This window comes from Penaeus vannamei, chromosome 36, assembly GCF_042767895.1.
Source record: "Penaeus vannamei isolate JL-2024 chromosome 36, ASM4276789v1, whole genome shotgun sequence".
Classification (NCBI taxonomy): domain Eukaryota; kingdom Metazoa; phylum Arthropoda; class Malacostraca; order Decapoda; family Penaeidae; genus Penaeus; species Penaeus vannamei.
The window spans coordinates 2,410,623-2,435,622 of NC_091584.1; the positions used below are offsets into that span (position 1 = coordinate 2,410,623).

Here is a 25,000-nt window from a genome sequence, read left to right on the forward strand (position 1 = left end):
GCAAAATAATATAACAGCAACGCCGTGTACAGTAACCGCATGTACAACCCCCCCCCCACCCTGCATATGACATCACTGCCATTACCCAATCACCGCATATCACTGATTTTGTGAGTTTTCAACAACATGCATCAGTGCAACATATTTTCACTCGCCTCCCACATAACATTTTACCACACTGATATTTTTCTTTAACGTTATCATGTTTTGATTTACAAAGATTTCATTTCCCCATTTCCTCAACACTGGCCAGCACCCACATGTGGTTGAATAATTGATGAATATTAGCCTATATGTGCTAGCAATAGTGTTATTACAAGGCTTTTAAAATAGATGTAGGCCTATACATATACCACCAAGTTTAGAGATATTGATAGTACTAGACATTAAACTTTTGTGAATAGATAAGCAATAAATGTATATGTGATCTAAAAGACAATGATAATTGATTAATAACACTGTGCTGTCCTTTGAATGAAAGTTATTGGCAAATAACTGAATGTGACGTTATTCTCCAGTTAACATTTCGCAAAAAAAAATGCTTATTTCAACAGCTGAATTCAAAGACTGAAAGTGAGAATTCTGGTCATTACCATTGTTCTTGATATCGATTTTAACGAAGGTTGGCCTTTTATGGCTAAAACATGTTTAACACACTTTTCTTTCTCTGATCTCGACAGACTACACTTTGTTGTGAACGAAATGTTTCAGTAAATTAGTACGGACTTGGCAGATCTTTGAAATCCTATAACTTGCCTTAACAAATTATTTCAGAAAAGTAAAACAAAACAGAATGGTCTGTCTGACGCACAAACATTTTTTTCTTTTATTTACGTTTCATATTGACGTAAAAATAATCTTGTGTATGTGGAGATTTACCGAAAGTATTTTACAGTTTGCATTTTTTAATTGTTACTTGGGGTATTGATTTCTAAATATTTAGGTAATAAGATGTTACTTTTGATATAAGGCTCTGTATTGATTCGTTATTCACACATATACACACGGGCATATAATCGATAATAAATACATTATAAGCTAAATACAACAAGGAGTATGCATGATTCACCTGCAAGATACGGAATTACAACTTTCAACACCACATCCTCCTCAGAACAACATATCACTGCCACATCCTGAATCACATCATCATCAAATCTCATTCATACTTCCACTACATCTATCACCACAAATTCCCTTATAAGTAATAAGTATGTAAGTAATAGGACCTAACCACCCTATCTTCAAATTCCCTTATAAGTGATAAGTATGTAAGTAATAGGACCTAACCACCCTATCTTCAAATTCCCTTATAAGTGATAAGTATGTAAGTAATAGGACCTAACCACCCTATCTTCAAATTCCCTTATAAGTAATAAGTATGTAAGTAATAGGACCTAACCACCCTACCCTCCTGCAGACGTGGGTCCCATGACGGTCACGACGAACCCCGAGGAGTTCCTGATGTCGCTGCAGGACCTCACGCCCACCATCAGCGGGGGCGGCGACTGCCCTGAGATGGCGGTGAGGGCGATCAAGATGGCCCTGGAGACGAGTGTCCCTTCGTCGTACATCTACGTGTTCACCGACGCCAGGGCCAAGGACTACCACCTGCTCGACGACGTGCTCAAGCTCATTCAGAAGAAGCAGTCGCAGGTGTGTGGCCGGAGGGAGGGAGGGAGGGAAGGGGTAGGGAAGGGGGGAGGGGCGGAGGGGACTGGTTGGGGATGGAGGGGGTAGGGGGCTGGGGGGAGGATGGAGGGGGAAGAAGACGGGGGGGTGGAGGGTGGAGGGGGTAGGGGTAGGGGGTAGGGGGCTGGGGGGAATGGAGGGATAGAAGGTAGGGGGAACGAGTGTTTTTGGTTTGATTTTAGTTTGTCAAGTTTGTCTGTTTCTGTCTGTCTGTCTGTCGGGCTGGCTGGCTGTGTTGTATTTTTCTCTCTCTCTCCCTCCCTCCCTCCCTCCCTCTCCCTCTCTCTCTCCTTTCCTCCCTCTCTCTCTCGTCCCCCCCCCCTCTCTCTCTCTCTCTCTCTCTCTCTCTCTCTCTCTCTCTCTCTCTCTCTCTCTCTCTCTCTCTCTCTCTCTCTCTCTCTCTCTCTCTCTCTCGTTCACCCTTTCCCTCTCCTTCATCCTCTCACTGCCTCTCTCCCTCTCCGTTCTTATCTCCTTTTCGCTCTCTCTGTTTCCTTTAAGCCATTGTCTCATTTTATTATGTTCACACTTTGAAATCTTATTTCTGTATTGCTAAACACACGCAGGTTCAAAAGTCTTTTTAAAAAAATGAACAAAAATATAGACTCAATAACGAGAGTATAAAGATGAAATGAAAGAAGCCACAGTGAAAAAGGGACGATAAATAATGACGGTTCGAGTAGGATTAGATTCCTCAACAGACGATTAGATCCGATCCGAAACGTCATTAAACATTGTTGAGTTGAAAGGCATGCTATGATTCTGAATTTTATTACTATAGTGTTTAGATCTGGGAAGCAATAAAGATCTAGAGGCCTAATTAAATATACACTCCATGTAAACACACACACACACACCACATATACACACACATACAAACAAACACACACACACACACACACACACACACACACACACACACACACACACAAACACACACACACACACACACACACACACACACACACACACACACACACACACACACACACACACACACACACACACACACACACACACACACACCACACACACACAACTCAGTAATCCCAAACCAACCCACATAGTTCCCAACACGACAGCCAATTATGGTAACCACACTCCCCTTCCCTCAGGTAGTGTTTGTGATGACAGGTGATTGCGGGAATCACACTCACGCCGGGTACAAGGCCTTTCAGTCCATTGCTTCGACGTCATCAGGCCAGATCTTCCACCTAGATAAGAGTAATGTGAATAAGGTAAGTATTGGTGAAGATTATTGTAAAGGTGTGTGTGTTTAGGGCCATGGTGTAGAGATTCTGTTTGCTATTGCCTGTGTTTTGTAAATAGTGTTTGGATTGTTTTGTGTCGATTATTCTTATTGTTGTTGCCTGTGTTATACAAAAAGTGTATAAATCAAAGTGTATAGATTTTACAAGTTTTACAAGTACAAGTCTTGTTTACAGTTTACATGTGTTTTACAAGTGACAGTGGGACTTCTTGTTTTTATTTATTAGTTTATTTATTCATTTAAATCTCATGTGTCTTATAAATGACAATGGGTCTTGTCTACTATCTCGTGTTTTGTAAATGACTGAGTTTTGTTTACTATTGCACTTGTCATTAGTCTTGCATATGATAAAGTGTCATATGACGGAGATTAATTATGATTCATTTCCAATCCAGTGGATATTTGCAATATTTTCTAGCTATTTGCCTGATCTAATTAGTAATGGAAGATTAAGGTTCATTAAGTGTATAATTGATATCTGATATGTAGAATATATTTGTAGTCTATTTAGCATTACGATTGCACTTAATGCTTTATTTTTACATAAAGAAATGATAACCATAATAATTATAATAGTAATGGTGATAATGACAGTAATTAAAGATAACAACAATGATAACTGCAATGATAATGATAATGATGATGATGATAACAATAATGTTGATGATGATAATGATGATCATAATAGCAATAGTAAAACTAATAGTGATAATGATGATAATAGTGGTAATAGCAATACAAATCAGCAATAGCAATAATAGTAATGATAATGATAGTAACAAACGTAACTATGGCAATAATAATAATAATAAGGATAATGATAATATTGATATTAATACTGCTAGTATTGCTGGTGCTGCTAGTTCTGATGTTAATACATTTACTATTACTACTACTACTGCAACTACTACTGCTGCTGCTACCGCTCCTGCTGTTGCTACTACTACTACTTCTACTACTACTACTACTACTACTACTACTACTACTACTACTACTACTACTACTACTACTACTACTACTACTACTACTACTACTACTACTACTACTACTTCTACTACTACTACGACTACTACTTCTTCTACTACTACTACGACTACTACTTCTTCTACTACTACTACTACTACTACTACTACTACTACTACTACTACTACTACTACTTCAACTTCTACTACAACTGCTTCTACAACAACTACTACTACTATTTATATTGCTACTACTATTACTAGTACTACTACAACTTCTACTTCTATTACTGCTACTTCTACTACTTCTACTACTACCACTGCTACTGTTACTACTGCTACTACTACTCTTATTACTACTACTTCTACTTCTGCTACTGCTACTTATTCCACTACTACTGCTACTACTACCACTACTACTATTACTACTACTCTTACTACTACTCTTACTACTACTACTTCTACTACTACTACTGCTACTTATTCCACTACTACTACTACTACTACTACTACTACTACTACTACTACTACTACTACTAATGTTACTACTACCACTACTACTATTACTACTATTACCACTTCTAGTTCTGCTACTGGTACTTATTCCACTACAACTACTACTTGTACTTGTACTGCTACCACCACCACCACTACTACTACTAAACCAACAACAGCAATAACCCATTCGCTCGAACAACCCTTATAACCCCCTCCCCCCTCCTCCCCCCCAGGTGCTGACCTTCGTGGAGCTGTCCCTCGAATCTCGCAAGGTCAACCTGCTCTCCCTCGACCGCGAGACCTTGGGGCCCGGAGAGGAGAACCTGCCGCTGCTTGTGGATCAGACCCTGAAGCAGTTCACGATTTCTGTGGCCGGGAAGAAGCCCAAGATCGAGGTGAGTTGGTTGTGGGGTGGGCGTTTGTGGGGTGGGCGTTGGTTGTGGGGTGGGTGTTTGTGGGGTGGGTGTTGGTTGTGGGGTGGGTGTTTGGGTGGGTGTTCGGGTGGGTGTTTGGGTGGGTGTTTGTGGGGTGGGTGTTTGTGGGGTGGGTGTTTGTGGGGTGTGTGTGTGTGGGGTGGGTGTTTGTGGTGGGTGTTGGTTGTGGGGTGGGTGTTTGTGGGGTGGGCGTTGGTGGGGTGGGCGTTGGTTGTGGGGTGGGTGTTTGTGGGGTGGGTGTTGGTGGTGGGGTGGGTGTTTGTGGGGTGGGTGTTTGGGTGGGTGGGTGTTTGTGGGGTGGGTGTTTGTGGTGTGGGTGTTTGTGGTGTGGGTGTTTGTGGGGTGTGTGTGTGTGGGGTGGGTGTTTGTGGTGGGTGTTGGTTGTGGGGTGGGTGTTTGTGGGGTGGGCGTTTGTGGGGTGGGCGTTTGTGGTGTGGCCGTTTGTGGTGTGGGCGTTTGAGGTGGGCGTTTGTGGTGTGGGCGTTTGTGGTGTGGGCGTTTGAGGTGGGCGTTTGTGGGGTGGGCGTTTGTGGGGTGGGCGTTTGTGGGGTGGGCGTTTGTGGGGTGGGCGTTTGTGGTGGGCGTTTGTGGTGTGGGCGTTTGTGGTGTGGGCGTTTGTGGTGTGGCGTTTGAGGTGGGCGTTTGTGGGGTGGGCGTTTGTGGTGGGCGTTTGTGGTGGGCGTTTGTGGGGTGGGCGTTTGTGGGGTGGGCGTTTGTGGGGTGGGCGTTTGTGGGGTGGGCGTTTGTGGGGTGGGCGTTTGTGGGGTGGGCGTTTGTGGGGTGGGCGTTTGTGGGGTGGGCGTTTGTGGGGTGGGCGTTTGTGGGGTGGGCGTTTGTGGGGTGGGCGTTTGTGGGGTGGGCGTTTGTGGGGTGGGCGTTTGTGGGGTGGGCGTTTGTGGGGTGGGCGTTTGTGGGGTGGGCGTTTGTGGGGTGGGCGTTTGTGGGGTGGGCGTTTGTGGGGTGGGCGTTTGTGGGGTGGGCGTTTGTGGGGTGGGCGTTTGTGGGGTGGGCGTTTGTGGGGTGGGCGTTTGTGGGGTGGGCGTTTGTGGGGTGGGCGTTTGTGGGGTGGGCGTTTGTGGGGTGGGCGTTTGTGGGGTGGGCGTTTGTGGGGTGGGCGTTTGTGGGGTGGGCGTTTGTGGGGTGGGCGTTTGTGGGGTGGGCGTTTGTGGGGTGGGCGTTTGTGGGGTGGGCGTTTGTGGGGTGGGCGTTTGTGGGGTGGGCGTTTGTGGGGTGGGCGTTTGTGGGGTGGGCGTTTGTGGGGTGGGCGTTTGTGGGGTGGGCGTTTGTGGGGTGGGCGTTTGTGGGGTGGGCGTTTGTGGGGTGGGCGTTTGTGGGGTGGGCGTTTGTGGGGTGGGCGTTTGTGGGGTGGGCGTTTGTGGGGTGGGCGTTTGTGGGGTGGGCGTTTGTGGGGTGGGCGTTTGTGGGGTGGGCGTTTGTGGGGTGGGCGTTTGTGGGGTGGGCGTTTGTGGGGTGGGTGTTTGTGGGGTGGGTGTTTGTGGGGTGGGTGTTGGTTGTGGTGGGTGTTGGTTGTGGTGGGTGTTGGTTGTGGTGGGTGTTGGGTGGGGTGGATGTTGGTTGTGGGGTGGATGTTGGTTGTGGTGGGTGTTGGTTGTGGTGGGTGTTGGTTGTGGTGGGCGTTTGTGGGGTGGGTGTTGGTTGTGGTGGGCGTTGGTTGTAGGGTGGGCGTTTGGGTGGGCGTTGGTTGTGGTGGGGTGGCTTCGGTGGCATTTTTTTTTTTTTTTTTTTGGACGGGGTCTTTTCGATGGTTGTTGGTTGGTTGGGGGAAGGTCTGGTGTTGGTGCTTGGTTGTGTTGGGGTATTTTCGGTGATGGTTCTTGGTTGTGGTGGTAGGGTTCCTTTTTTGGGGTGGGTTCTTTTTTTTATTTTTTTAATTTTTTTATTATTATTATTTTTTTTAGGTTGAGGTGGGATCTCTTTTCTTGTTTTTGTTTGAGTGGGTCTTTTCAGTGGTGGTTGTTGATTTTTTTTATTATGGATTGGACGCTCAAGCAGTTTACGACCTCCGTCACAGGGAGGAAGCTTGAGAATAAGGCAGTTATTTTTTGGGTTGTTTTTGGTTGTGGTTATTTTTGGTGGATCAGTCGCTCAGGGTGTCTTTTCAGTGGTGTTTTTTTTTGTTGTTTTGAGAGCAACATTTTGGTGGTTGTTGGTCTTTTGGTTAATTTTGGTTGGGTTAGTTTGGTGGTGGTGTCTTTCTGATGGAGGAGGCTCTCAAGCAGGTCACCGTCGCCGGGAAGGACATAATTGTTTTTCTCTTTTTTTTGGGGGGGGGGGGGAGGTTGGCGGTTGTTGGTTTGGTGTGGTCTATCTGGCTGTAGTTCTTGATTGTGGCGGGACCCTTTTTTTTTATTCTATTCTATTTTTATTTATTTATTCATTTTTTGCTGTGATGGGGCCTTTTGGTGTAGTTAGATGTGAATCTCTTGGTTTAGTTATTTTTATTATTATAGTTATTATTATTATTATAGTTATTATTATTATTATTTTTTTTTTTTTGGCTTGGGTGCTAGGTTGTGGTTGGGCGTTTTCGGTGGTGGTTCATGGTTGTGGTGGGATCTTTTCGGCGACAGGGTGAGGGGAAAGTGGTTGTTTTGTGCAACTGTTCACAAAGATTTTTACACTTTATTTCATTTATTTTTTGTCTTCGTCTCTGCCTTCCTATCATTCGGCTTTTGTTTTGGATGTCAGTTTGTCTCCCTCTCTGTCTGTCTATCTGTCTGTCTCTGACTATCTGTTTGTCTGTCTCTGTCGGTCAGTCTTCCTGTCTCTCTCTGCCAATCTGCCTGCCTCTCTCTCAAACACACACACAAACACATACATATTTCTTTGTTTATTTATTTATTCTTTCCTGTTCTCTTTTCTCTCATTCTGCGTATCCACTGCGTTGCTCAGATATGAGGGAAAAATATAACGACCTTGTGCTGGTGTTTGCATAATACTCATGAAGTCCTTAGTTCTTGAGTCCACGCAACCCCCAGTAATACTCATGAGGTTCTTAGTTCTTGAGTCCACGCAACCCCGAGTAATACTCATGAAGTTCTTAGTCCTTGAGTCCACGCAACCCCCAGTAATACTCGTGAAGTTCTTAGTCCTTGAGTCCACGCAACCCTCAATAATACTCATGAAGTTCTTAGTTCTTGAGTCCACGCAACCCCCAATAATACTCATGAAGTTCTTAGTCCTTGAGTCCACGCAACCCCGAGTAATACTCATGAAGTTCTTAGTCCTTGAGTCCACGCAACCCCCAATAATACTCATAAAGTTCTTAGTCCTTGAGTCCACGATACCCCCAGTAATACTCATGAGGTTCTTTGTTCTTGAGTCCACGCAACCCCCAGTGATACTCATGAAGTTCTTAGTTCTTTTGGCAGAGTCCACGCAACCCCCAATAATACTCATGAAGTTCTTAGTTCTTGAGTCCACGCAACCCCCAGTAATACTCATGAAGTTCTTAGTTCTTGAGTCCACGCAACCCCGAGTAATACTCATGAAGTTCTTAGTTCTTGAGTCCACGCAACCCCCAATAATACTTATGAAGTTCTTAGTTCTTGAGTCCACGCAACCCCCAGTAATACTCGTGAAGTTCTTAGTTCTTGAGTCCACGCAACCCCCAGTAATACTCGTGAAGTTCTTAGTTCTTGAGTCCACGCAACCCCCAATAATACTCACGAAGTTCTTAGTTCTTGAGTCCACGCAACCCCCAATAATACTCACGAAGTTCTTAGTTCTTGAGTCCACGCAACCCCCAGTAATACTCATGAAGTTCTTAGTTCTTGAGTCCACGCAACCCCCAATAATCTCATGAAGTTCTTAGTTCTTGAGTCCACGCAACCCCCAGTAATACTCATGAAGTTCTTAGTTCTTGAGTCCACGCAACCCCCAGTAATACTCATGAAGTTCTTAGTTCTTGAGTCCACGCAACCCCCAGTAATACTCATGAAGTTCTTAGTTCTTGAGTCCACGCAACCCCCAGTAATACTCGTGAAGTTCTTAGTTCTTGAGTCCACGCAACCCCCAGTAATACTCACGAAGTTCTTAGTTCTTGAGTCCACGCAATCCCCAGTAATACTCATGAAGTTCTTAGTTCTTGAGTCCACGCAATCCCCAGTAATACTCATGAAGTTCTTAGGTCTTGAGTCCACCCAACCCCCAGTAATACTCATGAAGTTCTTTGTTCTTGAGTCCACGCAACCCCCAGCAATACTTGTCTCCCTGTCTGTCTGTCTCTGACTATCTGTTTGTCTGTCTCTCTCTGCCAATCTGCCTGCCTCTCTCTCAAACACACACACAAACACATACATACTCCTTTGTTTATTTATTTATTTTTTCCTGTTCTCTTTTCTCTCATTCTGCGTATCCACTGCGTTGCTCAGATATGAGGGAAAAATATAACGACCTTGTGCTGGTGTTAGCATAATACTCATGAAGTTCTTAGTCCTTGAGTCTAAGCAACCCCCAGTAATACTCATGAAGTTCTTAGTTCTTGAGTCCACGCAACCCCCAGTAATACTCATGAAGTTCTTTGTTCTTGAGTCCACGCAACCCCCAGCAATACTTGTCTCCCTGTCTGTCTGTCTCTGACTATCTGTTTGTCTGTCTCTCTCTGCCAATCTGCCTGCCTCTCTCTCAAACACACACACAAACACATACATACTCCTTTGTTTATTTATTTATTTTTTCCTGTTCTCTTTTCTCTCATTCTGCGTATCCACTGCGTTGCTCAGATATGAGGGAAAAATATAACGACCTTGTGCTGGTGTTTGCATAATACTCATGAAGTTCTTAGTCCTTGAGTCCACGCAACCCCCAGTAATACTCGTGAAGTTCTTAGTTCTTGAGTCCACCCAACCCCCAGTAATACTCATGAAGTTCTTAGTTCTTGAGTCCACCCAACCCCCAGTAATACTCATGAGGTTCTTTATTCTTGAGTCCACCCAACCTCCAGTAATAGTCACGAAGTTCTTAGTTCTTGAGTCCACGCAATCCCCAGTGCTATTTTGCATATGCCCTGATAATGCGTTTGCTTGCTGAGGCAACTGCTAACTAGGAGACCTTGAGTAAGCTAATCGATACAAGTGCAATTGCTAGTGATCCTTGAGGCCGTGAGTGAAACGTGGGAATCCCAGCATGCAATAGGAAAAAAAATCGCTGATGATATGAGACTGGTTGATTGGTGTGTGATTTTTTTTTTCTTTTTTTTTGGTGTTGAGTTGTGGTGTAACATCCTTCGCGTGGTATTCAGTGTAATCAACGTCTTCGCAGGGTGTAGTTAATTGTGGTTAGACTTGTGAGGATTTCTTTATCTAGAAAAAAGGGAATAGCTAATACGAACATATGCACATGTGTACACTCCAATAGACACATGTACATACGCACACGCGCGTGCTCACTCAAACATGTAAACACACGCTCGCACATACTCGCATAGATACGAATTATACATGTGTTGTCGGTGTAATTTCGGTTAATACATTTTGCCTGTATAAGGACATTTTTTTCATCTCTTTCTTTCTCTGTCTTTCTGTTTGTCTGTTTCTGTCTGTCTGCCTCGGTGTCTCTCACTCTGTCCGTCTGTCTGTCTGCCTCCTCTTTGCCTCTCTCTCTCTCTCCCTCCCTCCCTCCCTCCCTCCCTCCCTCCCTCCCTCCCTCCCTCCCTCTCCCTCTCCTTCTCCCTCCCCCCTCTCTTTCTCTCTCTCTCTCTCACACCTTCTCTACTCTTTCCTCTTTTCTTGTCTCTTCTTCCCTCCTTCCCTCCCTCCCTCTCTTTCTTTCTCCTATCTTTCTCCTTCCCTCTTTCTCCTATCTTTCTCCTTCCCTCTCTCTTTCTCACACGAACAACACCTACAACCAGATTACAACCCAAACCCTCATCCCTCCTTGCCCCTGATCCCTGACCTCTTACCCTCCCTGATCTTTCCCTGACCCGCTTTTGCCCCGCCCCTGAGACCTAACCCGCCTCTGACCCTTTCTTGACCATTTTCTGACCTTTCCCTAGCTCGCCCTTGACCCTTCCCTGACCTTTCTGAAGCCTGTTCTTGACCCTCTCCTGTTCTTTGCCAGACCCTTGACACCTTTCCTACCCCTTGACCCTTTCCCAACCCTTCCCTGACCTTTCCCTAGCTCGCCCTTGACCCTTCCCTGACCTTTCCCTAGTTTGCCCTTGACCCTTCCCTGACCTTTCCCTAGCTCGCCCTTGACCCTTCCCTGACCCTCTTCTGACCCTTCCAGATCTTCGGACCGCGCGGAGAGGACGTGACCCGGAAGGAGGGCGTCGAGGAGCTGCTCACCCTCGAGAACGTCAAGGTCCTCGGCGTCAAGGAGCCTGAGCCTGGTGAGCGTCGGTGGGAGGGGGTGCGGGGGAGGGGTGGAGGGGTGGAAGGAGGAGGGAAGGGGGAGGGGGTTGGAGGGAGGAGGGAGGAGGGAGGGGGGTGGGGAGGAGGGAGGAGGAGGGAGGGAGGAGGGAGGAGGGAGGGAGGAGGGAGGAGGGAGGGAGGGAGGAGGGAGGGAGGGAGGAGGGAGGGTGAAGGGGTTGGGTGAAGAGTAGGATGGGGATTGCTGGGATTTAGTTGTGCTGGTGACATTTTGGCAGCTTCAGTGATTATATATATATGTGTGTGTGTGTATCGTATATAGAATATATTTGTGTGTTTATGTATGAGAGGAAGAGAGAAAGAGAAAAAAGGAAGAAGAGAGAGAGAGAGAAAGAAGAGAAAGAGAAAGAGAAAGAGAAAGAGAAAGAGAAAGAGAAAGAGAAAGAGAAAGAGAAAGAGAAAGAGAAAGAGAAAGAGAAAGAGAAACAATAACAAAAAAAAAAGAAAAGAAAAAAAAAATCCAGAATCCAAATTTCTTCCCCTCCCCACCCGCTCACAACACACACCTCTCCCCAGACTCCCTCCCCCCTCTCCCCCACCCTCCTTCCCCCTACAAAGACCCCCAGCACTAAGACCTCTTCACCCCCCTGCAGGTCGCTACAACATCTCCGTCGGCAGCGAGAGCGAGTACACGGTGAGGGCGACGGGTCTCTCCTCCCTCAATTTCGAGCACGGCTTCTCCCTCAAACCCACCACCAACTTCAAGGAGACTTATCACAGGCCGGTGAAAGGTGAGGTCGAGTGGGACTTGGAAGGAGATCCGAGAATTTGAATTTAGGGAAGGTTTTTCGTTTGTTTATGGGTTTTGGGACGGGTATGTTTATGTAGTGGAAGGTATGGTGGTTTTGAGATGTCTTTAGAGATGTGTGTTTATGTATTTATAGATATTTTTTTCTCTCTCTCGTCTTTTTGGATTATGTATTGTGAATGATTTATTTTTCTTGGCAAAGTTGGCTTATGGAAAGATAGTTTTCTTCATTCCAGTTTACGTAAGTATATCAGGAAAGACGTTTTAAAAGTAGATGTTAGAATTATTAAGGGCAGATGCATTTTTATAGGGTTTTATTTATGTATTATAACCCTACATCATCCTTTTTCTCGAAAAAACTAGCAATAAACATTATATAATTCTAAAACAGCTGGAACAGTTTATCCATAAATAACATCGAACTACTGCATCTCCTCCTTCAGGCGGTATCTCGTACGTCGTCGTCCGGCCGCATGACGTCACGGAGTTCGGCGACATCTACCGGCTGCAGCTGGTGTCTCTGGATGGCGAGGTCCTCGAGGACATGCCCCTCACGCGGCTCCCGGGGTCTGGGCCGGTCTTCAACGGCACCGCCTTCCCCGCGCCAGACGTCCCCTTCAACATCAAGGTGGACTACGAGCGTTTAATTTTTTTTTTATTTTTATTTTATTTTATTTTATTTATTTATTATTATTATTATTATTTTTTTTTTTTTGCGTATTTCGTGTTTTAATCTTTTCGTTTATATATATGTGAAATGTTTTGTTTTTGCTGTTTGCTTGGATGTGTTATTTTTTCGACTGATGGCTAATGAAGGTGATTCTTTTTTTTCACGTGGAATCTTATCGTTTGGGTGTTAACGACCGTATTTAAATGTTTCAAGGACTTTCTGTTCATGTTCTGGTCGATCAAAATGCAATTTGTTTTTTTTCCCTCTTTATTTCTTTACATTTCCCATCTGCCGATTTATTTTTCACGCGTTTCATTCGTCTGTGTGTTCTAAACATGCCGTAGATAGAACTGATATGAATATGACTTCATTTGTACTACGGTAAGTCTATAAAAAGCAACTTTTGATATAAATGAGTGTGAAATAACCTCTTCAAACAAACAAACAAACAAAAAATTCTCTTAACACTACGACCTGAATGACATGACTATCACGTCATGAAAATTTTGGCTTGACGTGAACATGCAGTCCTGGGAAAATCTGGCAGAGGGCCGGGATGACGGGAATTGGCGTCATGAGAATTTGGCTGAAGGACGGGGTGACGGGAATAATTCGCCACGAGTGCATAAAGCTCTTGAAGGATGATTAGACTCATTGGGCATTTAGAAAGGGACCCTTATATTATTACCATCGATAAACGAGTGTGGAATGCACCATCCGAGAACAAGACTGGAAGAGAAAATAGTAAAAAAGAGGTAAAATAATACAAAAGGGAGGCATGGAGTCTTGCCATATGAGTGTTCGTGTACACCCGCCCTACAAGCCGCATATCCAGAAGAGTGGCCGCTCAGACAAGCCTAATTACCCGTATTTTGGTCCACGTAATTACAATGGATTAAGACATTTTATAAATCAGTAAAGATTTGACTAACAAACCTATTTTCAGCCTTGCAACATGGATTTGTATCCCTACCCAACATTTCAGTTTGAATTCCTGAGATATATCACATAAACAGTAGTACCCGGCTGTATTTCCGACGAAGATATAATCGAAACCGGTCAAATACATCTCTTGTATTGTGAAGACATTCATTCTCATCCATACCTTTTTTTTACATTTGTCAACATGAATACGGTTCATCCTGAGTACCGCATGCTATAAGAATACACCCATATATCATATAACTTTCCATGAATTTTTACGCTGATTTCGCATTCCTCTCTAGATCTTTGGAAGAGACCAAGATGGCTACCAGTTCGAGAGAATTTCCCCGACAGCCACCACTGCCCAGCTCCCATGTAAGTTGAAAGGACACCATGGCAATATGTTGACGTAATTCGTGGTCGTAAATACCTTTAGATCGGCCATAGGTTATGTAAACACCTGTAAGTTTGTAGGGACCTTGAGTTGTTATGAGGGTTTGTTTGCGCGTGTTATTTTCACCCCATATTTGTGTCGTTGTGTTTATCTCTGTATTGGCGGAGTTTCGTCTTCATCTTCTTTTGTTCTTTGAGTGAATGTTCTTCGGGGCTTTTGTATTTTATTCTTTTCATGTTATTGTCTTTACTGTTATCTTAGGTTATATCTTCGTCTCTTCTTCGTAATTCGAGTTTTCGGGGATCTTGTATTTCTCTCAACCTGTAATCATTTTTTTCTGTTCTTCTTTTCATTATCTTTATCTCTCACGTTAGTTTTTATTCTTATCTTTTTGTCATTCGACTGAACGAAGAACGATATTGTGACGTCACTGGTTATCAGGCGTTTTTTTCCAGCTTTATCCGTATTTAAAGTGAGAATTACTCAAACGTCAAATGTTACTCCTTTTGATTCAGTTAACCGTATTAAAAGTTTTACTTATCAGTTTTCTTCAGTAAAAATTGATAGTAATAAATCCAGCTAAATTGACCCCGAGTTTGAAACACCGATTTATGCCTTTAATCATTTAATCAAACATCCTAATGAACATTTTTATTCCAAAAAATAAGTTTCCTCATCCGTTGTGCGATGTATTTAAAAGGCAACTTCTCTTTCTCCCCTCGATGCCAGTCCCACCGGAAGTGACGTCAGCCTCGCGGGTATATGGGTACTTCGGCCGCCCAGCTGTCATCATCTGCCACGTGCACACTCTCGTACCCTTCCAGCTGTCATGGCAGAGGGACGGGATCGACCTGGGCCCGTCCGTCACGCATCCGTGAGTCCTGAGATCGTAATACGTGGAAAGCAGTATCCGGAATTATTTAATTTTCGCGCCAATAAAATTAATAATCATAGAGCCAAGTCGATTGATTAACGGAACAGCTTAATCATATATTTTCATAACTAGTTTAGGATCCCAAGTCCATATTTCTACGTGGCTAAAGCATGTTCTCCCGACAGACAATCTGCGGAGGTGGAGTATGTGGTGGAGTCGCCTCAACGAGACGACGAAGGGCGCTACACCTGCATCGCCACCAACAGCGCCGGCAGCACCTCATCCACTGTCTTCCTGGACATGAAAGGTATGCGGTTCTCTCTACTTGGCAAGACCTAGGGTTAATACCTACGTTACCTCACCGTAGTAGAATAATCCCTTGAGTGTAGATAGTAGTAGTACAACTCGAGTTCCTGATTTGGTATTGTAGAAAAGACTGATTTAGTATCGTTTTAACCCATTCTATCGATTTCTTTATATGTCAAGAGGATAGCAGTATCCCTATTCTCCGTAGATCAAAATAACGACATAGAGTCACAGTAACATGAATCTTTGTAGATTCCCAAACACAAACCGGTCTTTGGTACGACCCGGGAAACCCGGCGATTCCTAAACAACCCCTTTCCCCTTTATTCCTCCTCCTTAGTGTAGACTTCCTTCCTGTTGTAGCCACCCTCGTTTCCTCCTTGTTGTAGCCTCGTTGTCTCCCTGTTGCCCACAGAACCACCCCCACAGATCACAACCGCCGAGGAGGTGTCTCTGCCGCCCTCTCGCCCCGCCCTGCTCACCTGCGACGTGTATTCCACCGTGGAACATAACGTCACGTGGTCCCGCTACATCATCAAGGGGCAGGTGCAGGACTACTTCGGCAAGACAGAGACCAGTAGGTGACTCACTCCTGCCGTAGGGAGGCTCAGACCCGCGCCCTCTCTCTGGGCCGGTGCGGGGGACCTGAAGGGGACACGAAGGGGACAAGAAGGGGACACGAAGGGGACATGAAAGGGACAGGAAGGGGACAGGAAGACTCGCTCTTCCGAGTGTAGATTTCCATGCTTCGTTTCCATGCATTAACATTATGATTTTTATCATTATCAGATTCTTGGATTTTGATTTCATTAATTGATAAAAAGAGACACATCAACATATTTTTTTCCATCCGATTCTTGGATTCTGATTTCCTTAATTCCTAAAAAAGAGTGAATAGATTTTCTTATGACAACGGGGTCTTTGATTCCTCAAGCAGAATAGAAAAAGAGAAAAACTACTTCACTTCTCACTATATTCAGAATTATGACTCACGTTCTCGCCCGCAGTTGGAGAATTCGTGAACGTGAAGAACGTGAGAGGTTATCGCATGCTGTCTAACACGTCGCTGCTTCTGGAGAACGTCACATCGAACGACGAAGGCTGGTTTAGGTGCAGCGCTGCCAATGAAGGTGAGACGAATACGTTCCTCTGCTGTGTGTTCTGCGATGCCGAAGTGTGCCTAAATGAAGGCCTGTTTCGAAGCCTTGTCACGGTGCACGGGTTTGTTCGTAGATTGTGTTATTAATGGTTTTGATCTGTTGTTAATGTTTTCTTTCTCTGGACCTCTTTCTTTTTATTTTGCTTTCTTTTATTCTTTCTTTTTTCTCTCTCTCTCGCATTCTCCTCCTTCCTTCCTCCTCTTCCTCTGCCTTTCCCCCTCCTTTCTTACTCTCTCCCTCTTTCTCATCCTCTTCTCCCTCTCTCCTCTCATCCTCTCCCTCTTTCTCCCTCCTCTCTCTTTCTCCCTCTTTCTCCCTCTCCCCCTCTTTCTCCGTCTCCCTACCCCCTCACCCTCTCCCTCTCGCGAACAGGAGGCCGCTCGTCTCGCGAGATCCACGTGTCGGTTCAGTCCCCGCCGCAAGTGACCGTGGTGCCGGAAGTGGCACCCTTCAGCGCCGGGGACAACGTGACGGTGTCGTGCGTGGCAAGGGGATTCCCCGAGCCGCAGGTGTCGTGGCGCAGGTACGACGTCCAGATCGGCAGGTCGTACACCCGCGTGAGGGAGGACGAGGACCACGCGCTGCACGTGGCCTCTGCGGTGCATGACGACGAAGGGCCGTATGTGTGCATGGCCTCCAGCTCGGCAGGATCCGGTGAGGCTTGATTTTAAGAGTGTGTTGCGTGACATGTGTGTCTCGAAGGCAGTGGGATATAAAGTGATATAAAGGAATTTATTATTATTAATTTTTTTAAATATAAGGATTGTTCCAAATAAACCGTGATCTATTAAAAAAGAAGTGAAAAAAAACATTTGAATAACACTTAAGAAGACATAGTCCATAATACATTAAAAAAAGGTTCACACATCCAGACCTCTTAATCACAAAATACAATAATTATAACCCCTCTCTCCCACCCTCCCTTCCTCCCTTCCCCCTTCCCCCTTCCCCCTTCTTCCTTCCCTCCGTCCCTCCCTCCCCTCCCTCCTCCTTCCACCCTCCCTCCCTCCCTTCCTCCTCCCTCCCTCCCTCCCTCCCTCCTCCCTCCCTCCCTCCGCTCCTCCCTCCCTCCCCCTCAGCCGAAGCCACGGTGACCTTGGCCTTCATGGAGGAGCCAAAGATCCTGCCGGTGCAAGACAAGGTCCTGGCAGCCAGCGGGGACACGGTGAGGGCGAGCTGCTCTTGTTATTTTTTTTGTTTTTACTATTTTTGTTGTGGATATTTTTAATGGGATTTCATTTTAGTTATATTTTCGTCATTGTTATTATTGTTGTTGTTTTTCTGTTAATTTTACTATTTTTGTTGTGGATATTTCTATTGCGATTTCATTTGAGTTATATTTTCTTCATTGTTATTATTGTTGTTGTGTTATTACCATCACCATCATCATTATTATGGTTTTTGTTATTGTTATTAATATTATAATATAATAATTATCATTTATTATTAGTATCCTTATCATCATTATTATTATCATTATTGTAACCATTACTATAATTTTTATTATTTTCGTTGTTATTATTATCATTATTATTATTATTATCATTATCATTATTATTATTATCATTATTATTATTATTATTATTATTATTATTAGTAGTAGTAGTAGTAGTAGCAGTAGTAGTAGTAGCAGTACTAGTAGTAGTATTGTTATCATCAACATTACTATCATCACTTCCATCATCACCAATATCACCACCCTTGTTTACCCTCCAGGCTTGGCTCCAGTGTTACGCCGAGGGGACGCCGACCCCCTCCGTCACCTGGCTGAAGGAGGGGAAGGTCGAGGTGGCGCCCATGTCCTTCATTGAGGTGAGGGGAGAAGAGGGGGAAAGGGGCGAAGGGGGAGGGAGAGGGAGAGAAGGAGGAGGGGAGGGGGGGAGGGATATGGGGGGATGGTAGAGGATGGTGAGGGAGAAGAAGGGGAAAGGGGCGAGGGGGGAGGGAGAGGGAGAGAAGGAGGAGAGAGGGGAGTTAGGGAGTGGGGGGAATGGTAGGAGGAGGGAAGAGGGGGAAGGGTCGAAGGGGAGGGAGAGGGAGAGAAGGATGGGAGAGGGGAGGTAGGGAGTAGGGGGGATGGTAGGAGGAGGGGGAGAAGAAGGGGAAAGGGGCGAAGGGGGAGGGAGAGGGAGAGAGGGATGGGAGAGGGGAGATAGGGTGTAGGAGGGATGAGTAGGAGGTAGGGAGAAGAAGGGGAAAGGGGCGAAGGGGAGGGAGAGGTAGAGATGAAGGAGGGGGAGAGTAGGGGAGTAGGGGGGATGGTAGGATGGAGGGGGGAAGGAAGGGGAAAGAGGCGAGAAGGGGAGGGAGAGGTAGAGATGGAAGAGAGGGAGGGAGGTAGGGAGTAGGGGGGATGGTAGGATGGAGGGGGAGGGAAGGGGAAAGAGGCGAAGGGGGAGGGAGAGGTAGAGATGGAAGAGAGAGGGGAGGTAGGGAGTAGGGGGGGTGGTAAGAGGGAGAGGGAAGAAGGGGGAAAGGAGCGAGGGGGGAGGGAGAGGTAGAGCAGGAAGAGAGAGGGGAGGTAGGGAGTGGGGGGGATGGTAGGAGGAGGGGGAAGGAGGGGAAAGGGGCGAAGGGAGTGGGAAAGGGAAATAGAGAGAAGAGAGAGGGGGAGGAGAGAAGGGGAGTGGGGAAATGAAAGATGGGAGGGGAAGGGGTGAGGGAGAGAGGAATAAGGGGATGATGATGATGATGAGAGAGAGAGAGAGAGAGAGAGAGAGAGAGAGAGAGAGAGAGAGAGAGAGAGAGAGAGAGAGAGAGAGAGAGAGAGAGAATTTTCACACATAAGATACTTTACCTTGTAAAAATATCAGCTGATTCCTGTAATCTACAACACACAACACTAAATTACCAGTAGAACAATCATCAAATAGCTATAATTCAATTTGTCTAATGAAATAAATTAGATTACCCTCAACTGATATGAATATACAAAAACGAACGATCAAATATATGAATTTCTTGGATCTTAGATTGAACTCAGTCTCCCCTTCCCAATAACATCATCCGAACACATTTACCCCAACATGCCGTTCCTCTTCCACGAAACCAACACCGTTCTTCCACATCAACGCCACCAACACCGCTCTTCCACATCAACGCGACCACATTTCTCCTGCCGTAGGTGGAGGACGGGAACCTCCAGATCCACGGCGTGCAGAGGAGCGACGCCGGCACCTACACCTGCGTGGCATCGAATGTGGCTGGCAGTGCGCAGGCGAATGTGGTGCTGGAGGTCGGGTCGCCTCCCTCGGTCGTCCAGGCACCAGCAGGTACGCTTGAGGGCATTGAGTTACTGGGAAAGGCTATATCAGTAGCAATTGGAGGAGGTGTCTGTCGCGTCTGTTTTGATGAGTGTTCAATGAATATATAGCCATTAAAACCATTATTTTCCATCTTTTTTGAAAATTGAAGAGACCAAGATGATCGACCATATTCAAAAAAGCATCCGTAACTTTTGTGACGTCATCAAAATAAATACCACGTGTTTTTTTTTCCAAAAATAGAATCAGACGCCATGACACCTCGAGTTGCTGCTGATCTAGCCTTTCCTATAGAATTACCGCCATTACTGCAAACCGTGCGAATGCGATGTTGGAGCCTTGACTTCGGATTAAGATGTCTGTATCTTATTCATTAATCTTAACAACTCAGCTGTAATTCAGTTATAGTTTGAAAATCTGTGACCTGTTTTGCAATTTGGTGTAAATTCTTAAATTCTTACATCGTGGTATACATGTAAGCATTGATGACTAAGTCCTATCAACGCCGAAGCCATGGCTCTATCTTCGCATTCGTACCATTTGCGGTAATGGTGGCAACCCTGATTGGGAGGTTAAAGCTGGCTGTTTTTTTTTTCGTTTCCGATTCTGATTTTGAGGAGGATTTATTCATATTCTCGATGAGCTACATTAGAAAATGTATTTATCTGTTTATCTACTTAATAATCTGTATGTTTCTCTTTGATCTACATGAGTAAATCTATTTATTTGTTTCTCTATGACATGAGTGAGTAAATCTATCAATCAATTTTCCCATGATCTGCATAAGAATATCTATTTCATAAAGATCCACATAAGAATATCTATCTGTTTCATAAAGATCTACATAAGAATATCTATCTGTTTCATAAAGATCTGCATAAGAATATCTATCTGTTTCATAAAGATCTACATAAGAATATCTTATCTGTTTCATAAAGATCTACATAAGAATATTTGTCTACCTATCGATTAATCAGTCAATCATTCCATGTATCTATCTGCCAAGGAGGTTATGTTTTTGCTCGCGTTGGTTAGTTCGTCTGTTGGTTAGCAGGATAACTCAAGGAATTATGAACAGATTTTTATGAACTTTTTACCAGACGATCTTCATCCGGATCCAGAAATTCTTTTAATTGATTGCATCAGTTACTATTATTACCATTATCTTGTTTACGGACGTCACAAGTGTACTAGAGAAAGAGGTGATTTTAAGGTAATTTTTCAAGTGTGAATTTTTTTATTGTATAATTGACCCTATTGCCTTGGCGGAGGTATGCGCAGTCCGAGTGTTTCTAGTTAAAGTATTTTTTTCGGTTTTATAATTATTATAAGAATCTTAAACCAAGTGACCCAACCTGCCCTCTTGCAGACACCGTCGTGGAGATCGGCAGCACGGGCGGCCTCTCGTGCTACGGCGTGGGCGTGCCAGAGCCCAGCATCACCTGGAGGCGAGAGGACGGCGCCCCCCTTCCTCCTCACGTCACCCACGACCGCGACGGGAACCTCCGAGTGCAAGGTCAGACGAGGTCATTGCGGGTTGTTTGATGGGAACCTGAGAGTGTAAGGTCAGATGAGGTCATTGCGGGTTGTTTGATGGGAACCTGAGAGTGCAAGGTCAGACGAGGTCATTGTGGGTTGTTTGATGGGAACCTGAGAGTGTAAGGTCAGATGAGGTCATTGCGGGTTGTTTGATGGGAACCTGAGAGTGTAAGGTCAGATGAGGTCATTGCGGGTTGTTTGATGGGAACCTGAGAGTGTAAGGTCAGATGAGGTCATTGCGGGTTGTTTGATGGGAACCTGAGAGTGTAAGGTCAGATGAGGTCATTGCGGGTTGTTTGATGGGAACCTGAGAGTGTAAGGTCAGATGAGGTCATTGTGGGTTGTTTGATGGGAACCTGAGAGTGTAAGGTCAGATGAGGTCATTGCGGGTTGTTTGATGGGAAACCTGAGAGTGTAAGGTCAGACGAGGTCATCGTGGGTTGTTTGATGGGAACCTCCGAGTGCAAGGTCAGACAAGGTCACTGTGGGTTGTTTGATGGGAACCTCCGAGTAAGTAAGATTTCTGCTGATATTAGTGTTTATAAGACGACTGTGTTTCCAGGAACCATACGTAATCATAAATAAATATGTATATATATATACATATATATATATATATATATATATATATATATATATATATATATATATATATATATATATATATATCTTTAAATACAATAAAAATCGACTCAGTAACCATACGTAATAATAAATATATATATACCTTTTAAATGCAATAAAAAATCTACTCAGAAAGAAAATAAAGATATGAGATAAAAGTAGAAGAGCCTTGTTCAATCATAAAAAGGATTAACATTAATGATTTCTGATGATGTTTGATGGTCTAAATAAAAAGAAAAAACAAAAAAGCAAAATAATGCATTAGATTATTCATCAATGATTTCTGATGACGTTAGTGTTTATAAGTTTCCAGCTTCCAGAAATCATAAATGTTATTCTGAATATACAAAAAACAAGAAAAAAACAAATTAAGATATTACTAAAGAGCAAGACAGCCTTGTATAATCATATATGACTTTCATAAATCATTTCTGATGATGTTTGGAGTTTATAAGACGACAGTCTTTTCAATATCTTTCTAATACAAGAAAAAACAATCAACAATAAAAAATAAAATAGTACCTAACATCAAATCATCCTTGTATAATCACAAAAGACATCCATCAATGATTTCTGAAGACCTTTGGTGTTTTATATGAAATAGTACCTAACAGCAAACCATCCTTGTATAACCACAAAAGACATCCATTAATAATTTCCGAAGACGTTTGGTGTTTTCAAAAGACTTCTTCGTTTCCAGGGATGAAAGTGGAGGACGAAGGCACCTACCTCTGCACGCTGGAAAACCTTTACGATTCGGTCACTCTTCGGGCCACCATCTCGGTCTCTGGTCTCCGTGAGTGTTGTGTGCCGAGGATGTTCGTCTTAGGATTCTATTCTGTCTTTGTCTTTTTTATCTAGGTGTCTGTTTGTCTGTCTGTGTGGTATGGTTTAATCCTCTATCTTTCGATCTGTCTATTTATATGTCTATCTATACTCATATAAAATTCTGTCTGTCTGTCTGTCTGTCTGTCTGTCTGTCTGTCTGTCTGTCTGTCTGTCTCTGTCTCTGTCTCTGTCTCTGTCTCTGTCTCTGTCTCTGTCTCTGTCTCTGTCTCTCTCTCTCTTATACTTTCCCTGTTATTATCATTATTCTCATCAATATTATTAATATGACTAATATAATCAATTATTTCTTATCCAGCCTTCACTAATTAATCACCATAAACCAGTAAGACATAAACTCTCATAAATATTCCACCCAAGAAACTATCTAGCTATATTCATATCTGAATATCTATCTATGTTTATATGTAAGTATCTATCTGTATTTGCATCTGAATATCTAGCTATATTTATATCTTAATATGTATCTATGGTTATGTCTAAATATCTATCTATATTTGTGTCTGAATAGCTGTTTATATATATATATATCTGAATATTTATCTATAGTTATATCTAAATATGTATCTATATTTGTGTCTGAATATCTATTTATATTTATATCTGAATAGCTACCTTTTTCATATCTAAATATCTGTCTATATTCATATATCTAACTATATTTATATCTAAATATCTATCTATATCTAAATAGCTATCTATATTTATATCTAAATATGTCTATATTTGTATCTAAATATCTCGACACTTATATCTAAATATCTCGACACATATCTAAATATCTATCAATATTTATATCTAAAAATCCATCTATGTCTATATCTAAATAACTATCTATATTCACATCTAAATATCCATCTATATCTATATCTAAATACCTATCTATATTCACATCTAAATATCCATCTATATCTATATCTAAATACCTATCTATAATCATATCTAAAACCCATCCACCCTCACCCCCCTCACCCCCAGTGGCCCCCCTCATCGCGGCGCCCCCGGACCCCAATCTGAAGGCTACTCTGGACGCCCCTGTCACGCTGCCATGCACTGTCATCATGGCCAATCCTGCGCCTGATCTCGTGTGGCTGCATGACGGCGTGCCTGTCAGGTCGAGCAAAGGTATGGAGAGGTTTTTGGTTTATTTTGTTATTGTCGTTGTTGTCTTTGTTTATTTTTATGTTTTTAAGTTTTGTTGTTATTTGTGTTTATTTTTTTCAGTGGGGTAGTGGTTTATTATTATTTTTTTGGGTCTGTTTGTGAATGAGATTGCTGTCTTTTTAACGTTGATTTTTTATGAGATTCAGTCGTAAAACATATTGATATTCGATCTTGATCTTATTTTATGTTGTGGTTTATTAGGAAAGATCTATGTTATTTTAATGATTAATTTGTAAGCAAGGTTGTCCTTCTTTTTACTGATTTTAAACCTATTTTTTTTATTTTTATGCTAGCCTGATCTTTCAAAACAATTTTTTTCATGAGTTATTCTGTAAAATTGACATTTACATTTGTAATCAGATATAAAACTAAATTGGTGCTTTTTTATTTGGTTTGTTTTTAGAGTCAGTTATAAAGGTAGGTTAATATTAATTCCAAAGTAGTTCCAACCTTTTTAGTTCATCTTTAAAACAAGAGCGACCTTTTTAGTTAATTTCAAAATACCTGCAATGAATGTCTACTTGATTTTAACTAATTATTAGTTATTTTACATTTTAGAATTTGTTTGGCATTTAGATTATTGTCTTATAAGACCTCTCGCAGTTTTCTTAAAACTACTTTAATATAAGCCCATTGTTAAAAGAACTAAAATCGAAATAATTATAATAACGATTACCTCCCACAAACCACACCTATCCAGAAAACAGGTATCCACAACACACACCCACAACAACCTGAACACAAAACCCACTTACCATTTTTAACGTTGATTTTTTGATGAGCTTCAGTCGTAAAACATATTGATATTCGATCTTGATCTTATTCTATGTTGTCGTTTTTTAAGAAAGATCTATGATATTTTAATGACCAATTTGTAAGCAAGGTTGTCTTCATTTTACTGATTTTAAACATATTTTTATGCTTATGCTATTAGCCTGATCTTTCTAAACTATTTTTTCATGAGTTATTCTGTAAAATTGACATTTACATTTGTAATCAGATATAAAACTAAATTGGTGCCTTGTAATCTGGTTTGTTTTAGTCAGTTATAAAGGTAGGTTAATATTAATTCTAAAGTAGTTCCAACCTTTTTAGTTAATCTTAAAAACAATAGCGACCTTTCCATCTCATTTCAAAACACCTTCAGATTTCTGCAATGAATGTCTACTTAATTTTTAGCTATATTATTAGTTATTTCACTTTTTAAAATTTGTCTGATACTTAGATTATTTTCATATCA

General features: G+C 43.0%; 1 protein-coding gene across 3 annotated transcripts in view; it reads left to right on the forward strand.

Annotated features, from left to right (window-relative positions):
- LOC113814828 (hemicentin-1) overlaps positions 1–25,000 on the forward strand; it is a 234,971-nt gene that overhangs the window by 46,211 nt on the left and 163,760 nt on the right. For 2 of the 3 annotated variants that reach the window (XM_070114397.1, XM_070114399.1), the window contains exons 3-20: positions 1,421–1,656; positions 2,808–2,930; positions 4,656–4,817; positions 11,106–11,208; positions 11,842–11,979; positions 12,440–12,624; positions 13,893–13,965; positions 14,714–14,858; positions 15,044–15,165; positions 15,580–15,741; positions 16,172–16,294; positions 16,697–16,978; positions 17,404–17,489; positions 18,041–18,136; positions 19,449–19,596; positions 20,957–21,103; positions 22,451–22,546; positions 23,575–23,721. In XM_070114397.1, the coding sequence (XP_069970498.1) occupies positions 1,421–1,656; positions 2,808–2,930; positions 4,656–4,817; positions 11,106–11,208; positions 11,842–11,979; positions 12,440–12,624; positions 13,893–13,965; positions 14,714–14,858; positions 15,044–15,165; positions 15,580–15,741; positions 16,172–16,294; positions 16,697–16,978; positions 17,404–17,489; positions 18,041–18,136; positions 19,449–19,596; positions 20,957–21,103; positions 22,451–22,546; positions 23,575–23,721 (2,574 nt within the window). The remainder of the gene's footprint in view (positions 1–1,420; positions 1,657–2,807; positions 2,931–4,655; positions 4,818–11,105; positions 11,209–11,841; positions 11,980–12,439; positions 12,625–13,892; positions 13,966–14,713; positions 14,859–15,043; positions 15,166–15,579; positions 15,742–16,171; positions 16,295–16,696; positions 16,979–17,403; positions 17,490–18,040; positions 18,137–19,448; positions 19,597–20,956; positions 21,104–22,450; positions 22,547–23,574; positions 23,722–25,000) is intronic. The other variant, XM_070114398.1, reaches the window with a different exon arrangement.